The 19,961-nt window shown below is 33.3% G+C and overlaps 4 protein-coding genes across 7 annotated transcripts; 2 read left to right on the top strand and 2 right to left on the bottom strand.

Annotated features, from left to right (window-relative positions):
• Positions 1-7,191: 7,191 nt before the first annotated feature.
• On the top strand, positions 7,192-12,956 carry Fer2 (basic helix-loop-helix domain-containing Fer2). Of its 2 annotated transcripts, none has more exons than XM_076414981.1 (5): positions 7,192-7,682; positions 7,746-7,879; positions 9,849-9,993; positions 12,446-12,657; positions 12,754-12,956. In XM_076414981.1, the coding sequence occupies exons 1-5, from the start codon at positions 7,636-7,638 to the stop codon at positions 12,864-12,866; spliced, it is 651 nt and encodes a 216-aa protein (XP_076271096.1). In that variant the 5' UTR covers positions 7,192-7,635; the 3' UTR covers positions 12,867-12,956. The 2 variants fall into 2 exon arrangements, with proteins under 2 accessions (XP_076271096.1, XP_076271097.1); XM_076414982.1 differs by having other exon boundaries at positions 7,193-7,682; positions 9,849-9,972.
• A 727-nt stretch (positions 12,957-13,683) lies between these two features.
• Positions 13,684-15,649, bottom strand: Vta1 (Vesicle trafficking 1). 2 transcript variants are annotated; one of them, XM_076415268.1, is made up of 5 exons: positions 15,433-15,649; positions 15,145-15,373; positions 14,847-15,074; positions 14,592-14,781; positions 13,684-14,236 (listed from the first exon to the last, which is right to left on the bottom strand). In XM_076415268.1, the coding sequence occupies exons 1-5, from the start codon at positions 15,530-15,532 to the stop codon at positions 13,976-13,978; spliced, it is 1,008 nt and encodes a 335-aa protein (XP_076271383.1). In that variant the 5' UTR covers positions 15,533-15,649; the 3' UTR covers positions 13,684-13,975. The 2 variants fall into 2 exon arrangements, with proteins under 2 accessions (XP_076271383.1, XP_076271382.1); XM_076415267.1 differs by having other exon boundaries at positions 13,684-14,239; positions 15,433-15,640.
• A 1,082-nt stretch (positions 15,650-16,731) lies between these two features.
• On the top strand, positions 16,732-18,137 carry Eaf6 (chromatin modification-related protein EAF6/MEAF6). 2 transcript variants are annotated; one of them, XM_076414974.1, is made up of 5 exons: positions 16,732-16,935; positions 17,006-17,209; positions 17,262-17,298; positions 17,683-17,923; positions 18,007-18,137. In XM_076414974.1, the coding sequence occupies exons 1-5, from the start codon at positions 16,861-16,863 to the stop codon at positions 18,041-18,043; spliced, it is 594 nt and encodes a 197-aa protein (XP_076271089.1). In that variant the 5' UTR covers positions 16,732-16,860; the 3' UTR covers positions 18,044-18,137. The 2 variants fall into 2 exon arrangements, with proteins under 2 accessions (XP_076271089.1, XP_076271090.1); XM_076414975.1 differs by having other exon boundaries at positions 17,683-18,053.
• A 154-nt stretch (positions 18,138-18,291) lies between these two features.
• On the bottom strand, positions 18,292-19,911 carry LOC143202947 (uncharacterized). Its single transcript, XM_076414972.1, has 6 exons — positions 19,746-19,911; positions 19,505-19,694; positions 19,334-19,448; positions 19,054-19,274; positions 18,841-19,003; positions 18,292-18,791 (listed from the first exon to the last, which is right to left on the bottom strand). Exons 1-6 carry the CDS (start codon positions 19,787-19,789, stop codon positions 18,751-18,753), a joined length of 774 nt encoding a protein of 257 aa, XP_076271087.1. The 5' UTR covers positions 19,790-19,911; the 3' UTR covers positions 18,292-18,750.
• Positions 19,912-19,961: the final 50 nt, after the last annotated feature.

Below are 19,961 nucleotides of genomic sequence, written 5' to 3'. Positions count from 1 at the left end.
AAACTAATTTTAGGCTTGGTCAAATACAAATGATACACTAGTGCTTGGACTACAGGTTTCACGAAATATTGTTGTTTTCTCTGTTTGTGTAACAGTCGTGGCACCAAAAACCACTATGAAGTTAAAGGCTGGTCAAAGATAACTGACTTTTTTTGTGGTAAATCAAACGTTAAATATGAACCTCTTATTCCACAAGAAATTGTGATTTTGCATATAAACCTTGATTTAATGAAAGATGTTGTCAAAGCTATGAATAAAAATGGTAAAGGATTTTTGTATTTAAAAACTGTTTTCTCTAAAATAAGTGATTCTGAATTAAAAGAAGACAAATCTTACCGCAAAAGAGTTAGCAGATTACGATTGGTTTGTAATGAAAGAGAATTCTACTTTCGTCATTTTCATTCAGAATATATGACTTATTTTTTCTATTGACCACTTAAACGTACGGTATTTTGATTCATTGTCTATTTGTAAATACATATGACTATCTTTTAACAAAATTAATAATATAAATAAATATGTATGATTGCATATTGTCTCTATTTATACTACTTTACTTTATCATAACTTTCATTTCTCTATTTATTCTTCAGTATTTCAGGTCCTTGAGAACGAAATGTATTTTGTTTCTTCGCTTGTTTAGTACATTTTTCTATCCTTAATATAGTTTGAATCTATTATATATCGTATAGTTTATTAAATATTATAAAATTTTTATACCTGTAGCAATATATAATTTAAATTTCGCGCGTTCTTGAAGTTGTAGATAGGGTTGAGAATATTTACCCAATAAAAATGTTTGTAGAGATAAAAAGTTGAATTTGAAGTCCTTTTTCCTACCTACATAGTGTTGTACATTAGTGCTGTTAAATACATTTAATGTTATACTAATATCCTGTTTTAATATAATAATTTTGTTATTCATTATCTAGAATATATAGTCTGTTCAAAGTTATTTTATTTATACGTTATTTAAATTTGGGACATCAAAATGTCGCAATGTTGTCGCATGAACTCTGAGTTTTAGTTCAGTTTGGTCTCTGGTGAAATAATATCAACATTATGTCACTGTTGTATTTTTTATTAACTGCACTTCACTAGACAACACTACACAAGATCGGATGGTTTGACTCTTTTGAGTCTGTGTCCTGCTCTGGGGGCATCCAAAAGTTGCAATACTTCAATATTCTCATGAGAATGGAATCTTCTCTCATGCCCCCTTGCAATTTTCTCGATTTCTTGACTGAATGTGGGTATTTGAATGTCTCGATGTAGCGCCCACAATACTTCTCAGGACTTTGTTCTGAAATAGTTATATTTTGTTTATGTTACTCTTTGCAGGACATCCCCATAATTGAACTCCGTATGTCCATATAGGTTTCAGTATTTGCTTATATAATAGCAATTTATTATGTACTGATAATTGTGGTTTTCTTCCAATTAGCCAGTATATTTTCCTATATTTCACTTCCAGTTCTTTTCTTTTCTTCTTTATATGTTCCTTCCAGCGAATGATAGTATCATTTAATGTTATTGGTGCTTGTACGGTCTGCTTGTACGGGATTGTAAGTGAACTGCACATGCACATATTTAGTTTCATCAATTTTTATTTTCCAATCTTGTGTCCAATTATTTATATTGTCACTTGCTTGTTGTGATTTTCGTGAGACTTCTTCACTATTGTCTCCGACAGCTATAATCGCAGTATCATCAGCAAATGTAGCTATTGTAATATTCTCTATTTGTGGTATATCACAAGTATAGAGTAGATAAACATTGGCTCCAGTACATTTCCTTGTGGTACACCTTTATTGCAGAATTACCCTTTTATTGCAGAATAAGCTTCTTTTTGTTTGACTCTAAACATTCTGGTCGTAATATATGATTTTAATAGTTCAGTGTGTTGTTTTGGTAACATTTTCTGTTGTTTATAAACAATGCCTTCATGTCAAACCTTATCGAAGGCTTGTACTATATCTATGACTATAGCTGAGCATACTTTTTACTTTCGTAGGCTTTTTCAATAACATCTGTTATTTTGTGGACCTGGTCAATTGTTGAGTGCTTGTTAACAAACCCAAACTGGTGTGTTGGTATTAGGTTTCCCTCTCTATGAACGAATGGTGAATGAGTAAGGTTCCAAGCGGAGATCGTCACACTGGGCATGTTCGTGAGGCTCCTCTTGAATGGAATGCTTGAGTAACGCGCGAACTTTTTGGATTGGAACACTTGCAGTGGTGCAAATTGTCTGTCGGAGACGTACCCTTTCCGATTCTGTACCGATTCCGGGGAATAGGACGTTTACCTTTTGTTTACCTTTTCTGCAGAAGAGTGTGTATACGATGCTGTACACGTCATTGTCTAAAAGAAAATTTAAGCATCAGAAAGAATATTTTATATATAAGACTAACGTATAGACGACACCACTTACTAGTCAGACCACAGAAAAACAAACACAGAATATTTAGTAAATGATTGCCAATTTAGTTTGGTTATGTAACAGGTCAACATAATTCCCTTCAAGAGTGATACACTGATTATAGCGACCCTCCAACTTTTCGATACCATTGTTGTAGTACGATTTGTCCTTTCCTTCAAAATAGGCCTCAGTTTCGTCGATCACCTCTTCATTCCACGAAAATGTCTTCCCAGCGGGCATTCTTTTGAGATCTGAGAACAGGAGAGAGGAGTCGCTGGGGGCCAGATCTGGAGAATACGGTGGATGAGGAAGCAATTCGAAGCCTAATTATGAATTTTTGACATGGTGCATAGTCTTGGTTCAAACGGTCCAGTGACACTATATAATAATCGCTGTTGATGGTCCTTCCTTTTTCAAGGTAGTCAATGAAAATTATTTCATGCGCATCCCAAAATATATACGCTATAACCTTGCCAGCCGACTGTTCCGTTTTCCCACGCTTTAGAGTAGGTTCATCGTGCGCAGTCCACTCGGATGACTGTCGATTGGACTTCGGAGTGAAATGATGGAGCCATGTTTCATCATTTGTCGCATATCGGCGCAAGAACTTGGGTTTATTACGCTTGATCATCTTCAAACACTGCTCCGAATCATCAACTCGTCGTTTTTCATGAAAAGTGAGCTCGCGCGGCACCCACTTTGCCCAGAGCTGTCTTATACCCAAATATTCGTGAATGATATGATGTACACGTTCAGTTGATACCTTTAGAGTGTCTGCTTTTTCATTCAATTTCAATTTAGGGTCATTCAAAATCATTTTGTGGATTTTTTTAATGTTTTCGTCGGTAACAACCTCTTTTGGGCGTCCACTGCGTTCACCGTCTTCGGTACTCATTTCACCACGTCTAAACTTAGCATACCAATCCTTGAAGGTTGATTTTCCTGGGATAGTGTCCGGAAACTCGGCATCGAACCAAGTTTTTCTTCAACTGTATTTTTCCCTTCAAAATTTTTAATTTTTTTCACAATAACAACATTTGGTTCACTCAAAATGCTATAATTCACTAACTAATGATCTAACAGCTGTAAAATTTATACACGCATCTTTTGAGGGTTTGGGCTAACTGGAAAACTTATGGATTTAACTCTGGTAGCGCCAACTACGTGTCAGGCCGGGGACTTTTCAATTAACCTGTTAGAACCTCCTTTTTCGAATAATTTTCGGTTAATAGAGAAAACAATTGTTTATGTATTTTCTCCCACGCGGTAATAGCTGTCACATTTCTCCAAACCACCCAGCACAACTTAATCGTCATGAGAAAGAACAACAATCTCGACCACCCATCAAAGCAAACGGAATCTAAAAAAAATCGGCTTAAAACGCAGATTAACAGTCGAATAAAGAGGGCACGCTCCGCAAACCCGAAATAAATAATTTAAAGGTCCGCCGAACGGACCGGCAAAATAAGCCGCGGAAAACAAATCCAGTTGGCTTATCTTTCCGAACAATTGAACAAAACGGATCGGCGCGCGAACTCGGTTAGCCGAGGCGCGTTTCGCTGGGCGTTCGGGCGGAGGACGGATTGCACCAATGCGCTGTTTTCGCTGAGCACCCTTTGATTTTGGTGTCGTTTTTAGCAGTCAAAAATGGCGAAAAATCTTTTCTCCGATATAATGGACCTATTTTCATGAATTTTTCATTTTTTTAAAGATCATTTCGTGTACTAGTGTAATCATATAAGTAATAGTTTTTAAGTTTGATAAAGACACTGTATTGGGTCTTTAAAACTCAAAATTGTATGTTTGTATGCTCTCTATATCTCTTTATCTTTCTCTGTCTCTCCCTCTCTCTCCCCACTCTTTTCCTCTTTATCTATTTTTCTCTATTCCTTCTTACTTTCTATCTCTTTCTCTCTCCCTCTTAGTCTACCTCTCTCTTTAACTCTCTATCTCTCTCTATGACTTTTTTCCCTCCTTCTCTCTCTCTCTCTCTCTTTATATATTTCTCTCTGCCCTTCCCTCTCTTTCTCGCTATCCCCTTCTCTCCCTTTTTCTCCCTCACTCTCGTTCTCTCTCTCTTTTTTCCATCTCTTTATCTTTTTCTACCACTCCTTCTTTCTACCTCTTTCTCTCTCTTTCACTCTCTTTATTTTTCTCTCTCTTTCCCCCTTTTGATTTTAACTATAAAAATAATATAGAAATATTGTACCAATAGTTAAAAGATAAATCTACTCTATTCAAAGTTTTTTTGTACATACGTCATCAACATGTATAATGTATTGTCTATCGCAATTTGTAAATTCGTTTTAGAACCAGACAAAATTTTCCTTCTCATTTTATTCTAGTTAAAAAGAGACACAGTGCTGCCTGATTAGTTCGAATAAGAAAACGAATGAGCCTGTCAATGTCGTCCGATTGTTAGACGTATGCAAAATTCTTGAAATCAATAGTAATAAGAGGTTATAACTCTAACCTATAAACTATTGTGGCTGTATAGTTAACTGTAGTTTTTAGATGTACTATAATGTTAAAATAAATTATAATCGACAACATATTTGTTCAATTATTTAATTTAGATTCGAATTTTGTTGTATGTCAAAGCCAAACTGAACTAAAACTCAGAATTCGCGCGACAACATTGCGACATTTTGATGTCCCAAATTTAAATAACGTATAAATAAAATAACTTTGAGCAGACTATATATTCTAGATAATGAATAACTAAATTATTATATTAAAACAGGATATTAGTATAACATTAAATGTATTTAACAGCACTAATGTACAACACAATGTAGGTAGGAAAAAGGACTTCAAATTCAACTTTTTATCTCTACAAACATTTTTATTGGGTAAATATTCTCAACCCTATCTACAACTTCAAGAACGCGCGAAATTTAAATTTAAAAATTTTATAATATTTAATAAACTATACGATATATAATAGATTCAAACTATATTAAGGATAGAAAAATGTACTAAACAAGCGAAGAAACAAAATACATTTCGTTCTCAAGGACCTGAAATACTGAAGAACAAATAGAGAAGTGAAAGTTATGATAAATTAAAGTACTATAAATAAATTGAGACAATATGCAATCATACATATTTATTTATATTATTAATTTTATTAAAAGATAGTCATATGTATTTACAAATAGACAATGAATTAAAATAGCTCAGGTTTAAGTGGTCAATAGAAAAAATAAATGTCTACTTCAAGTGGGTTACACTAAACCAAGTAAAACGGCTTCAAGTTTTCCAAAATAAGCTCCTCGGGAGAATCTTAAACATTCCACGGTTGGTCAGAAACAATCAAATTCGTAGGGAAACTGACACTCCAGAAATCAAGCACTTTATATTTCAATCATTCCTCACAACAACAACTGAGCTCAAGTTCTTCCGAAAACACGCTTGTTCGCGAACTGGTCCACATGTTGGGAACTTAAACGACCTCATCTGTCGCTCCAGTCATAACTCAGAATTCAGTCGTGCGTTAACTCAAGTTCGTGAATCAATAGTCGCCGGGTCCTCGTGCCCAATAACGGCTGCCCGATCAGCGGGTGCCATATCCCCAAATTTAATGCAGTAGCAGTAGTGATCCACAGGGGTCAACTGTGAGGCGGTTTCGCATTCAAAACTCGTAATCTTATTTATGGCCGGCTTACACTATCATCCTTGTATCATGCCATCCGCCTGCTGATGCTTTAGTCGCGGGTTCGAATCCTGCTGGGGCATGATCGTAAATTCATGTTTGTGACTGTTTAACATTTTTTGTTGTCCTTAGGCAATTGTGCAAAATCCGACAAGGAAAATGATCCCAGTTACGCCAGTAACTAGACTGGGTAAGACCGGATGTCCTCTGGGATGATTTACAAGTTGGTCACTCGCCAGGTAGACGGCTAGAGGAAAAATTTTTCCCAGCGAGCATTCTTTTGGGATCTGAGGAAAGCAAATAGTCGCTGGGGGCCAGATCTGGAGAATACGGTGGATAAGGAAGCAATTCGAAGCTTAATTCAGGGAGTTTTGCCATCATTTTCACTGATTTGTGACACGGTGCATTGTCTTGGTGAAGCAGCACTTTCTTTTTCTTCAAATGCGGCCGTTTTTCTTCGGACTTCGGAGTGAAATGATAGAGCCATGTTTCATCCATTGTCACATATCGACGCAAAAATTCGGGTTTATTACGCTTGATCATCTTCAAACGCTTCTCCGAATCACCAACTTGTTGTCGTTTTTGGTCAAAAGTGAGCTCGCGCGGCACCCACTTTGCCCAGAGCTGTCTCATACCCAAATATTCGCGAATGATATAATGTACACGTCTAAACTTAGCATACCAATCCTTGACGGTTTCAAAATCATTTTGTGGATTTTTTAAAATATTTTCGTCGGTAACAACCTCTTTTGGGCGTCCACTGCGTTCTTCGGTCTTCGCCACGTCTAAACTTAGCATACCAATCCTTGACGGTTGGTTTTCCTGGGGCAGTGTCCGGCAACTCGGCATCAAGCCAAGTTTCAGCTTTAACTGTAATTTTGTTCAACTTGAATGTTTAATCAACACGCGAAATTCCTTTTTATTTATTTCTTTCACAATAAATAAAGTTCAGAATGCTATAATTCATAAACTAATGATCCGACAGATATCAAATTTATACACGCATCTTTTGAGGGTCAGGCCTAACTAAAAAACATATAGATTTAATTCTAGTAGCGCCATCTATGTGTCAGGACGAGGACTTTTCAATTGATCTGTTATCCTTTAACGTCCTTACGATAAAATAATCCACCCCAACCGTCACCCGAACCGACGTCTGCATCTGATGGCTCTTTAACTTAGGGAGTCGAATTTTTCAAGAACTGTCACCGCCAAAAACGAATCAAGTCGCCCGTTCAACCCTCCCCGACGCTTTATAACTCGCCCGCCAATCGCAACCCTCGAAATCCAAAGCTATTATACGGACGCCCGCGATTGGTCGGCGGTCGTCACAGAAACGATCCCCAAGAGATCGGATCGATTCTGGAGGGCGGTCCGAGCGATTCCCACCGTTACGAACCCGGATATAAGGACGAGTTCAGGATGTCTCGTCCGTACAAGTCGGAAACGGGCGACATGCAAAAAATATCGTATATAAATTGAAATCTCGTGGGACCCCGTGACAGTTGATATCCGATACGGTGACGTTAACGGTGCCGTGATTGAATTACTGGATGCAGACATGAGCAGGGGCCAACTTCCGGATTCCTCCAGCTCGCCGCCGATCAAGTAGGTCTAGTGCTGCCGCGTCATCATCAGGTATCGACTGTGAGGATCGGTGTTTTGTTTCAGTATGCAGTACGGATTCAATACCGGCGACTTGTCGGAGGACGAAGTGTCTGATCTGCCCAGTTGTGCCTTCGCCAGCAGGTCGTCGAACGCGGGTTTGCAGCATCACTATTTGTCTTCCTTGCATCAGAGTCCCGGTAAGAACGGAATCTTTTTTTTTATTTAAATTGTTCTAATTAGCGTTGGGAACTATCGACTGGATTTAGTCAAAACAGTCGATGGTCAACATAATTCTCTTCAAGGGCGATACACTGATTATAGCGACCCTCCAACTTTTCGATTCCATTTTTGTAGTACGATTTGTTCTTTTGCTTCAAAATAGGCCTCAGTTTCCCAGCGAGCATTCTTTTGAGATCTGAGAACCGGAAATAGTCGCTGGTGGCCAGATCTGGAGAATATAGTGGATGAGGAAGCAATTCGAAGCCCAATTCATGGATTTTTGCCATCGTTTTCACTGATTTGTGACAAGTTGCGTAGTCTTGGTATTTTTCTGAGATTTCGTCTTTCAAACGGTCTAATAACGCTATGTAATAGTCGCTGTTGATGGTCCTTCCTTTCTCAAAGTAGTCAATGAAAATTATTCCATGCGCATCCCAAAATACAGACGCCATAACCTTGCCAGCCGACTGTTACGTTTTCCCACGTTTTGGAGCGGGTTCATCGTGTGCAGTCCACTTAGATGACTATCAAATGGACTTTGGAGTGAAATAATGGAGCCATGTTTCATCCATTGCCACATATCGACGCAAAAACTCGGATTTATTACATTTGATCATCTTCAAACACTGCTCCGAATCATCAACTCGTCGTTGTTTTTGGTCAAAAGTGAGCTTACGCCGCATCCACTTTGCACAGAGCTTTCTCATTCACAAATATTCGTGAATGATATGATGTACGTACGTTCAGTTCATATCTTTAGAGTGTCTGCTATTTCATTCAATTTCAATTTACGGTCATTCAAAATCGTTTTGTGGATTTTGAGGACGAGTTTTCTGATCTGCCCAGTTGTGGCTTCGCCAGCAGGTCGTGGAACGCGGACTTGCAACATCACTATTTGTCTTCCTTGCATCAGGCTCCCGGTAAGAATCCAAACGTAATCTTAAGCACGCTAACTTACCGCGAATGAACTGCCGTCATGTACACAATATCCATAGTCTTTTCAAAAAAACAATGAACTCACGTCATCTAAATTGATGACGTCAAAAGGTCGCAATGTTGCCGCATCAACTCTGATTTTTAGTTCAGTTTGGCTTTAACATATAACAAAATTCTGATCTAAATAAAAATGTTGTCAAATATAATTTATTTTAACATTATAGTACATCTAATACATATATTATCGAAGGACTTAAAACTACAAATAAGAATACAGGTATAATAGTTTGTAGGTTAGATTTGTTTTGTTTACATTGAACTCTTTTCCACACCTCCCATGAAGTAAAGTTTCTACGTGCGTTTTTTATGTAGTGGTATCCCCCTGAAGGCCTAATTCACCTAATTAACAATTGTATATCCGAGAAACGTATTTTACTTTCATTCGAGAGCATATTTACCTTTTTACGTTCAGTTCTTGTTTCCTTCGATGGTGTGTTTACTTGTTATTTCATCTACAAAACAGTTAGTATTCCATTTTCTCCTCATACGTTCTAACCTAATGTTCATGTTTAATTTTGAACAATTACAATCATATCTGTGCACACAAATATTTCACGCTCTACAATACCATTCTCTATCAATTTTTATTGTCTTTGCACTTTTTTGTTACCGTCTTGCCAAGAGTGCCACAATGAATCATTTTAAAATATTCAAGATTCATCAAGATACACACATTCAAATAGTTTATCTTCCTTGGTCTTATTTTATGCCTTTAAAAATTGAATTATTGTTAAGGCAATGTCTGGAAGTTCCATTAAACATCTCCGAGGATTATTTTTACACCATGTAATAAACCCCATGCCCTGCAAGTTGCCAAGAATAGAGCTGAACAAACTTTTGACGCGCGATTTTTTCAATCATATATATAAATGATTACTGTTTGGTGAAAAAATAATCGATTTACTATTTCCCCAAACCATTATTTTAACACAGTTCCATAATAAATTCCAGATAACGGACCGTGCGGCTCAACGGCAACCGGATTGGGTTCCAGTCCGTCGGATTATTTCGGTTCGTCGCCCTACAGAGTCCAGAGACACGCTGCCAACATCAGGGAAAGGAAAAGGATGCTGAGGTCTGCTATTGGACCCACCGGGTACTCTGTCTTGCTCGATTTACTTTAGTTCGTTCCCACAGCTTTTGGTTTCCGTTTTTCATTTTGTAAGTTATTATTTCGTGTTTTTCCTTCCTCAAGTTCATCCGTGCACATTTGTATCGTTTAGTAGCATGTGGCATGATAATGTAGAACGTTTAGAGATTATTTTCGATACGTAGAGTGAATTTATAACATCCCTTGGTCTATTTTTAACCGACTTCAGAAAAAAAGAAGGTGGTTCTAACAGGTCAATTGAAAAATCCCCGGCCTGACATATAGATGGCGCTACTAGAATTAAATCCATATGTTCTTCAGTTAGCCCTAACCCTCAAAAGATGCGTGTATACATTTGACAGCTGTCGGATCATTAGTTTATGAATTATAGCATTTTGCGTGAAACAACTTTTGTTATTGTGAAAAAAATGGAAAAAAGGAATTTCACGTGTTGATAAAATATTACTTTTTGAAGGGAAAAGTACAGTTGAAGCAAAAACTTGGCTTGATGCCGAGTTTCCGGACACTGTTCCAGGAAAATCAACCATCAAGGATTGGTATGCTAAGTTTAAACGTGGTGAAATGAGCACCGAAGACGACGAACGCAGTGGACGCCCAAAAGAGGTTGTTACCCGATGATTTTGAATGACCGTAAATTGTAATTGAATGAAATGGCAGACACTCTAAATATATCAATTGAAGATGTACATCATATCATTCACAAATTTTTGGGTATGAGAAAGCGCGAGCTCACTTTTGAACATAAACAATGAGTTGATGATTCGGAGCAGTGTTTGAAGATGATCAAGCGTAATAAACCCGATTATTTGCGGTCGATATGTGACAATGGATGAAACATGGCTCTATCATTTCACTCCGAAGTCCAATCGACAGTCATCCGAATGGACTGCACACGATAAACCCGCTCCAAAATGTGGGAAAACGCAACAGTCGGCTGGTAGGTTATTGCATCTGTATTTTGGAATGCGCATGGAATAATTTTCATTGACTACCTTGAAATAGAGAGGACCATCAACAGCGACTATGACATAGCGTTATTGGACCGTTTGAAGGACGAAATCGTTGAAAAACGGACGCATTTGAAGAACAAGAAAGTGCTGCTTCACCAAGACAATGCACCGTGTCAAAAATCCATGAAAAGGGCTTCGAATTACTTCATCGTTCACCGTATTCTCCAGATCTGGCCCCCAGCGACTATTTCATGTTCCCTGATCTCAAAAGTATGCTCGCTGGGAAGAAATTTTCGACGAATGAAGAGGTGATCGCTGAAACTGAGGCTTATTTTGAAGCAAAAGACAAATCGTACTACAAAAATGGTATCAAAAAGTGAGAGGATCGCTATAATCAGCGTATCACCCTTGAAGAGAATTATGTTGAATAAAAAAAAAATAATTTTGACAAAAAAATGTGTTTTACTATAGTAGGCCGGGAACTTTTCAATTGACCTGTTAATAAAGCATATGCTACCGCATTTATCATTCAATAAGTGTTGATAAATATAAGTTTAACTAGAAGAAATGGTTTTACTATTGAACAATGTTAAAAATATTCGATTTTCTCTGGATTTAAGTCTTTTTTTTTCTGTTTATATAAATTATTTTCAATAAATAATTGAAGTTTATCCCGAGTAACAGTCACTAATACATATATTTGAGCAAAACTATCTCATATAAAATTAAACAATTGACTTAATCTCGAAAATATTACACATCAACAAGAAAAAATCGTAATCGAATGGATCTAATTCTGTTTAGAGCAAGAGGGCGCTCTGAGTAAAGCAAGTGACCTGTCGCAAGAGCCACCAGGTCAAATATCATATAATCATCTGAATAAATAACCTTTTCACCACCTAACCAAGAGTTCGTCAATTATTATATAAATATTTGATGGAAATTCAACAACTTTAACAAGAACAAAATTGATGGAAAATCAATTAAACTGATTAAAATTTGAAATTTTTAAGAATAAAAAATAACATAGTAAGTTTATTTATCAGCTATTAAAAATTAAATGATTATATTAATGTTTTATATCATTACCCATTAATTTAAATTATATGAATGTTTCTTATCATTATCGATTAATATTAATAATTCTACACCTATCTGATCTTTCTGAACATATCTGACCAAATTGGCAACATCTCGCACCCTTGAATTATAAACATTAGTACTACTCTAGCGAATAAAAAACGTATCTTTGTTACATCGTAAAACCCAGATTTCTATTATTTTTTAGCTGCTTTTAATTGGATTTTTTTCACTTGCTTTTATATGTCAAAACTCTGTTACTTCCCTGTCATTTGTTTTATTAGATATTATTTGTAAAAAGACACAACCTGGGAAATTATGTCAAAGCACGAAGAATAAAATTCTCAAGACTTTATAAAATAAGGAGTATATCGAAACATAATTTTCTAATTTCTATGGTCTTACAGCAGTATCAACTCCGCTTTCGACGAATTAAGAATGCACGTACCCACATTTCCTTATGAAAAGCGTCTATCAAAAATTGACACCTTAAGATTGGCGATAGCTTATATCGCCCTGTTGAGGGAAGTGCTTACGGCCGACTGTGATCCACTGACTTACGTTGAAAGGTGTCTTAGAGGTGAAATAAAGGCTGACAGAGCAAATTGGAATACTAGTGGTAATTTGAATTATTTAACATACATGAGAGACGTTATTATTTTTTAATAATTTGGATTAGTTCAGTGTGGTTTATAAAAACTGTTTTTTTTTTCAGATTTAACAGCCAGATTATCCTGGATCAATTGGGAAAATTTAGGTGTCACACCTGGCAGACGTAGTACTTTGACATCCCTAGCGCTTAGTACATCAGACAGTGTAAATACTTGAGTTTCTCATTTGTTTGTTTTGTATTGTCATAGGGACAACCGCTGTGCAATATCCTATAGAAATAATTATATGTAATATTTTATTTATAAACTCTCAGATATAGTTAATTTTAAATGTAAATAAAATTATATAAATATCCTTGATTTATTTTAATTATTTCCTGTCATAAGACATTGCTTAATAAGTGTCAGATCTGACTCATAAATGAACATAGAGTACTATGATAATCTATGAATAAATGACACTACTGTTGACAGGCCCATGTGATTTCCATAATAACTTATTATAAATCGTGCTAATTTAAACCGATAGGTGACAAAATTTAGTATCGCTCCACTGTTAGTTTAAAAGTTAGTGTTTTTGGTGAAAAAGTTTTTGTTATTTTTATTGAATATAATATTATATAAAGAGCGTTATTCTTGCAGAGACAATGTCAATCACGAGACAAGATTAAAATAAACTAAGAGTAACGAAAAAAATATAAAGTATCAAGAAGAATAGAGAAAAATTAGATAGAAATAGGCGTAGAAGACATCTGTAGAGAAGTTACGACTGAAAAATTGTAAAAATAATAATACATATAAGCTAGAAATAGAACACATGAAAGATCAAGACTGAGATTATTAAATGATGTAAAACATGATTTCTGGAAGGTAGAGATCTGTAAAAACAGTCAAAGGCTGCTCCACATCAATAGATCAAGATGTTTATTATAAGTCATTCATTTATTCATATGACCTACATACAACATATATCTCTCTTATTGATCACTCAACTCTAAATTAATTTAATACTGCATTTAGGAAAATTAAAGGGGTTATTAAATTTGTATGTTTATTAAAAATAAAATTACCGAATACATGTAACAATAGTACAACTAATAACTAATAATTATACATTCTTAGTACAGAAAACAAAATAAAAATAGCTATTAAATAAACGTTTTTTTATATCATTTATACTCGGTTAGAGTTTATAACATTTTTACGCCAAACAAATAAAGCGAAGCTGGTGCTTGAATCATATATTTGGAACAGGTAAGCTAATCGAACCATTTTTGAAACGATAAATTAAAATACCTTATATCACAAACGACTAACGCTAATAGTTTATTCTCTACCAAACTGTAATAAATTCAACGCTTTCTGTAAATTTTCCACTGCGGCTTTTACGTCGTCATAATTTAAGGCGCTTGTTGCAAATTTACTGTATTTCTGAGCTTTCTGTATTTGATCTGGCGTGAGTGAAACCTGACTTCCACTGTTACTTTCGGTAGGCGGTAAACTATATGTTGTCGGCTGAGGAGGCTGTGGTGTACTTGGCACAACTGGTGTTACATATCCTGGTTGTTGTGGTATACTAGGGCTGACCTGCTTAAACATTATTAACTAATATTGAGTCTAGAAACAAATGTATGACTTTTTCTTGCTAAAATATGTAAGAAACTGCATTTATCTAAAGAAGACGAACCAATTCAACATATTTTCTAAAATACTACAATAATAATTCAAAAGAAAATAAAACCCAGACTACAAACTATTGAAGTCTAATTAAATAATCACTGTGGAGCTCAACCAAGGTTAATTGAAAAATAAATAATGGTTACAAAGTCATCCTCGTGAAAGGTGAGAAGAAAGTATAGAGAATAACCAAAAATAAATTTGATTGACCCCAAGTTATACAAATTTTACTGAATTCTTTTCAATATATGAATAATATACATACCGGAGAATATTTTGGAAACTGAAAACCAGGATCTGAGTTATCTTGACTTGGAAAACTAGGCAAACTAGATGGTGCTACCGCACCACCTCCGGGGGTTACATTCCCGAAATCATTTAATTTTTTCAGTTCATCTTCCTCTTCCTGTTTTCTTCTTTGCTCCTCTTGATCACGGCGCTTTTGTTCCATTAATCTATGCAAAATAAATATGTTCACTGTGCATTGATAATTACTAGCTAAAATGGTACATTGATATACCTCTGCTGTTCATCTTCGGGCAATTCACTGATATGAATCAACTTGTCTTGCTCTGAACCAGAATTTGGTGGTCCAGGTTGAGGTCTTTCGCCGCTTTTCAAACAATTATGAATATAGGCGGCCTTCCACTTGGCATACTTCTGTTTCTCATGGAACTCTTCAGATAATCCAAATTGCTCTAGTACATCAAATAACATCCCTGCTGTGTAAAATGTTTTGACTGTATTTCTAAAATAAAAACATTAGTTAACTAACTATACCCATTCAAAATTTTGTTGGCTATTTATCATCTAATTACTTGTTATATATTTCTTGGGCATCCTGACTCTCTGCATAATTAAATATTTGTAAAGAATATTCTTCAAGTATCGCTTGTGCAGCAGTTTCATTCCTAATACCATCATTATCTCTATTTTCATCTTTTGTTTTCTCTAACCAGCTAAGTATTTCACCTAATAAGGCTGTGGTTTCTGGTGATTTCTTGCCTGGAATCATCTTTAAAGCTAATCGACATGCTGCCATTCGAGCTAAAGTTGTTGTTAATAATAATTGTAGGATCAATTGAAATTATTGCAAAGATACCTACCCCAGTAAGCAACTACTACGTTTCTTGTATCATGTTCTTCCGCTAATTTCATTAAATGTGCAACTGGTTTGATTTCGGATGGTACAGGAGAAAAACCCATGGTTCTTTAGATTATACTTAAGGTGTTTAAAACTTGTAAAAAATTATCTAAATTAATCGTATGACAAATAACTCAGGAACTACAAACACAGCTGACTTTGGCATATTAATAAATATGACAGTAAAGGGATCGCTTAAGGTAAATAAGCAAATTATAATATTCAGCAGGCCACCAGTAATACGTATATTAAAATATAAATTAAAGAAACACAAAAGTTATATAGTGTTGTTCTTTTCATAACTTTTAAACAAATCATAATACATCCTAAGAAACAACAAAGAAATTAGGTGGCTGATTTTATAAATTAACTTTTATCCATCAACATAATTAATACAAAAGAGAAAAATTTATGTTCCAAAATAAAGAAATTTTCAAAACATTTGACATCTACATTATATTAATTAATTACACTAATATTTGCATAAACAATCTTAAATCTTATATATGAATAAATTAAATTGAGCCATGATTATAATCATAGAGTAATTTTTCTATGATTAATAATATAAGTTTCTCTATGATTATAATCCAAAGAGAACTAAATTGCAATTAATAAATTATTGAAATCCCCATTAACTATATCTTTTTGTGTTAACACACTTGCTTATTTTTATGTTATTCTACCTTTCCTCATTTAGGTTATTGAATTTTAGGTTTGACTAAACATATTGATACCTCCAGACATATATGACCGAAAATACACGAAGGCCAATCTGTCTGTGAGATAAATCCTCTACTTATACTTAAACTAGGGGTGTCGGCGGACACGACAAATAACGATATTATTATCTATCGATTTTTTAAAATATATATGTATATTGGAGAAAAATATAAGGATTTTTTTTTAATATATACATATTTTCTTGCAATAAATATTGACATTTTTATTAAACGCTTACAATTAAGTACTAAAATATACTACAGTTTTAAACTTAAAAACCATAATACACTTAACCTTTAAAATAACATAACGATAGAAAAGTTTTATAAAATATTATTAAATTGTTTTTTATAATGTTTAAGAATATATTTAATATTTTTCGAAAAATATATAAAATTATCGGCTGACAAAAATATCGACATAACGTCCATTAAAAAATAACGACCATAAATATCGATATTTTTCTCAAAAATATAAATATATCGATAGATAGAGTAGAGACCGATATTATTTTGGCATCCCTCATTTAAAATATACTTTGATAGCATTTTTGACAGTTGACATAACCATGTTTTCAAGTTGTTTATAAATATTAGACAATTTGGACGTATTTCTGAATGTTTTACTAAACTTTTTATTTTAAAGCTTTAAAAATAACTTTCAACAAATGGCAAATAAAACAAATTCAGTTGACGCTCGGCAGGAATTAGCAGAGTTAGTGAAACGCAAGTCAGAAATCGGAGTAAGATACATACATACACATAAGATAAAACGTTATTATTATTATATAAATTATGCTTTAACGATATTAGGAGACATTAGCTAATCTGGAAAGGCAAATTTATGCATTTGAGGGATCATACCTAGAAGATACACAATTATATGGCAACATAATACGAGGATGGGATAGATATCTATCTAGTAACAAAACAACCAACTCTAAAGCTGATAAAAGGAATAGAAAATTTAAAGAGGCAGAACGTTTGTTCTCCAAAAGTTCTATCACATCAATGGCTGTAAGTGGTAGTGTTACTTATTTTTTTAAATGACTGACATTGTTTGTTAAAGGCTGTTAGTGGAATAGCAGATCAGAATCAAGAAAAAAGTAAGAATAATTATGAGGTAGACAGTAATCCATATGCTTATAGTAGTAGCTAGAAATATGTTTTGTCCATTTATCTATATTACCCGTTTTTAGAAAGATTTAAACTGTAAGTTATATATATTTATTTATATTTTGTTTTAGAGTGCCTTAAAAGGTTATGAAATAAATTTATGTTGATACAAATTTTGTTTTAGTTTAATTTGCATGATAAATGTATTTAAACTTTGGTCTCTTTAAAAAATACCTTAATAGAGATTTATTACTAACTCACTAACATTACAAAATAGAACATGTAGTCATTAACTTGTATTATCTATCAAGGTATTTGTTGGTGTTTAGTAGGTAAATTCAATTACTTGTTAATGTAACACGTTCATTTCACAGTGGATAGACATTCTGACATTGAATCTCATTTAAATGATGACTCCAACGATACAAATATGGCAATGAATAATCATATAGATTCAGAAAACAAAATTTCTGGGAAACAATCAACAAACAACTCATACTCAACCAATGGAACATTGAACGGTATTGAGAGAAACAGCCCCAATAGAGACATTTCAACAAAACAGAAGAATTTCAATTCGAATACAAAGAAGAATTTAAAAAAGGTTAAACAGAGGTAATGTTGATATTTATAACAGTCTTCTTCAGTATTATGTCTCTCTGTTTCTGGTATGCACTGTAAAACATATGTTTCTGTAGAATAAACAAACAAAACAAGCTAAACACAGAATTTTAAGAAATAATTTATCAAGAAAAGTAAACATATAGACAGTGCCAGTAAAGTACAAATTGTTTTAAATAATTGTAATTAAGTCAGCTTTTAAGTTTTTTTAAGAGCTTGGTTTTTTTTAATTAGTTATATTCAAGATTTACAAATATATGTTAGTTTTATTGAACATTATAATTTGAAATTTTATATTACGATTTATTGTCACTAATAATTGATTTGAGTCTTATTATGTAAACGATAGTAAAACACTTAAATAATATAATTTGTTTCATTATATTGTATTTTTATACATACTTTATTTTTTTAAATATGTTAAATATAAAAAATCCTGGGTAAGTACAATATCATAATTATACAATAGTTATTTATAACATTTATATACATATCACTATATAAAAATTCTGAACACACACTATACAATACATGCAATATTTTAATGTGTCTTATGTGTGTAATTTCAAATATTATATAGAGTAAAAGTTTTTGGTAATTAGCCTCTTAATAATAATATCAAAATAATAATTATAAATACTGAAAATAATAAATGTTTAATAATCATATAATAAAATTTTGAAAATGAAAATTAATTATACATAATATAAATATTTACAAAATTCAATCATTTAATCTATAATATCTTGAAATTGTATATAACCCCTTAAACATTTTCAGAATACATATACGAGTATAAATATATCTTCCAGTACATAAGCTTATGAACTTGAACTACTAAGAACTTTACCAAATCTAGACTCTGAAAACAAAATATTTTACAACTGAAATTAAAAAAATTAACAACTTACGTTTTACTATTGTTGGTGAACGCTTCTCTGTATAAAGTGGTACAAGAATATAAAATGAAATAGTCACTATTACTACCAGTATCATGGATAATATAAACACATATTCATTATGTCTTCGGAACTTACAACACTTGTCGCCCCAATATGTCCAAGTTGTATTCATCTAAAACATATTAAACTTAATAAAAAGATTTAATATTTTGTATATTATACCAAATCAACCATATCCATACAAACACCAATTTTCTCATTCTCATTACTGATGCTAGAGTAATAATTATAAAGCTGTGTGTAATTGTTTAAACAATATTTACATATATTCTTTTCGGATACATTGTGTATACATCTATTATATTTCTGATAATAATCATTAAATAGTTTAGTCTCTTTTGAAATATTTGGTGTCAGTTTATCATTTTTAATCTCAAAACATTCTACAATATATATAAACTTTATTAATAAATGTATCTAGTTAGAGCATAAAATATCATACCATTACATTTCGCTCTGTTCCATAAATTTGTGTTATCATAAAATATTGTTTCTATTATTCCCAATCTATCTAAATTTACAAATTGATCTATACATGGGGTGTTATTAACTAGAAGCTGCAATAATATAAATAAATGTATTTTTATATTATTTATGAAGAAATAAATCTTACCTTCGACATATTATCGTAACTCTCTAGAAAATTAATATAAGGTGTCACGCACTTTTCGCAAAACTTAATAGGTCTCGAATAATTTACTGAACATTTAATGAATTCTGACGAAGAATCTGCAAACATGGTTTTTAAACTGGTGCAATTGTCATTATTTAATAAGGTCCTCCGATAAAGTTGTTCTGTTTTACTAAAACAATAAAACATAGAATAACAAACTTTTATTTTTATATGAACATACACTAGAACAAATAAAACAGTCCAAATTATACATATCTTATTCATGATTATTACATGTATTAACTTTTCCAACTGATCTAAAATAACTCATTTTAAGTTATAATAAAACTAAAAATTAAAAAGCCAATATTGAATTAGTTAACAGCTGATAACATGGTGATTTATAAATAATTTTATGACTTGTCAAAAGTAAAATGAGTAAACATAACCTATACTA

This window comes from Rhynchophorus ferrugineus, unplaced genomic scaffold, assembly GCF_030347505.1.
Source record: "Rhynchophorus ferrugineus isolate W39M unplaced genomic scaffold, kcgeb_rfMv2 rfM9, whole genome shotgun sequence".
Lineage (NCBI taxonomy): Eukaryota > Metazoa > Arthropoda > Insecta > Coleoptera > Curculionidae > Rhynchophorus > Rhynchophorus ferrugineus.
This window is presented reverse-complemented; position numbering and strand designations above follow the sequence as displayed.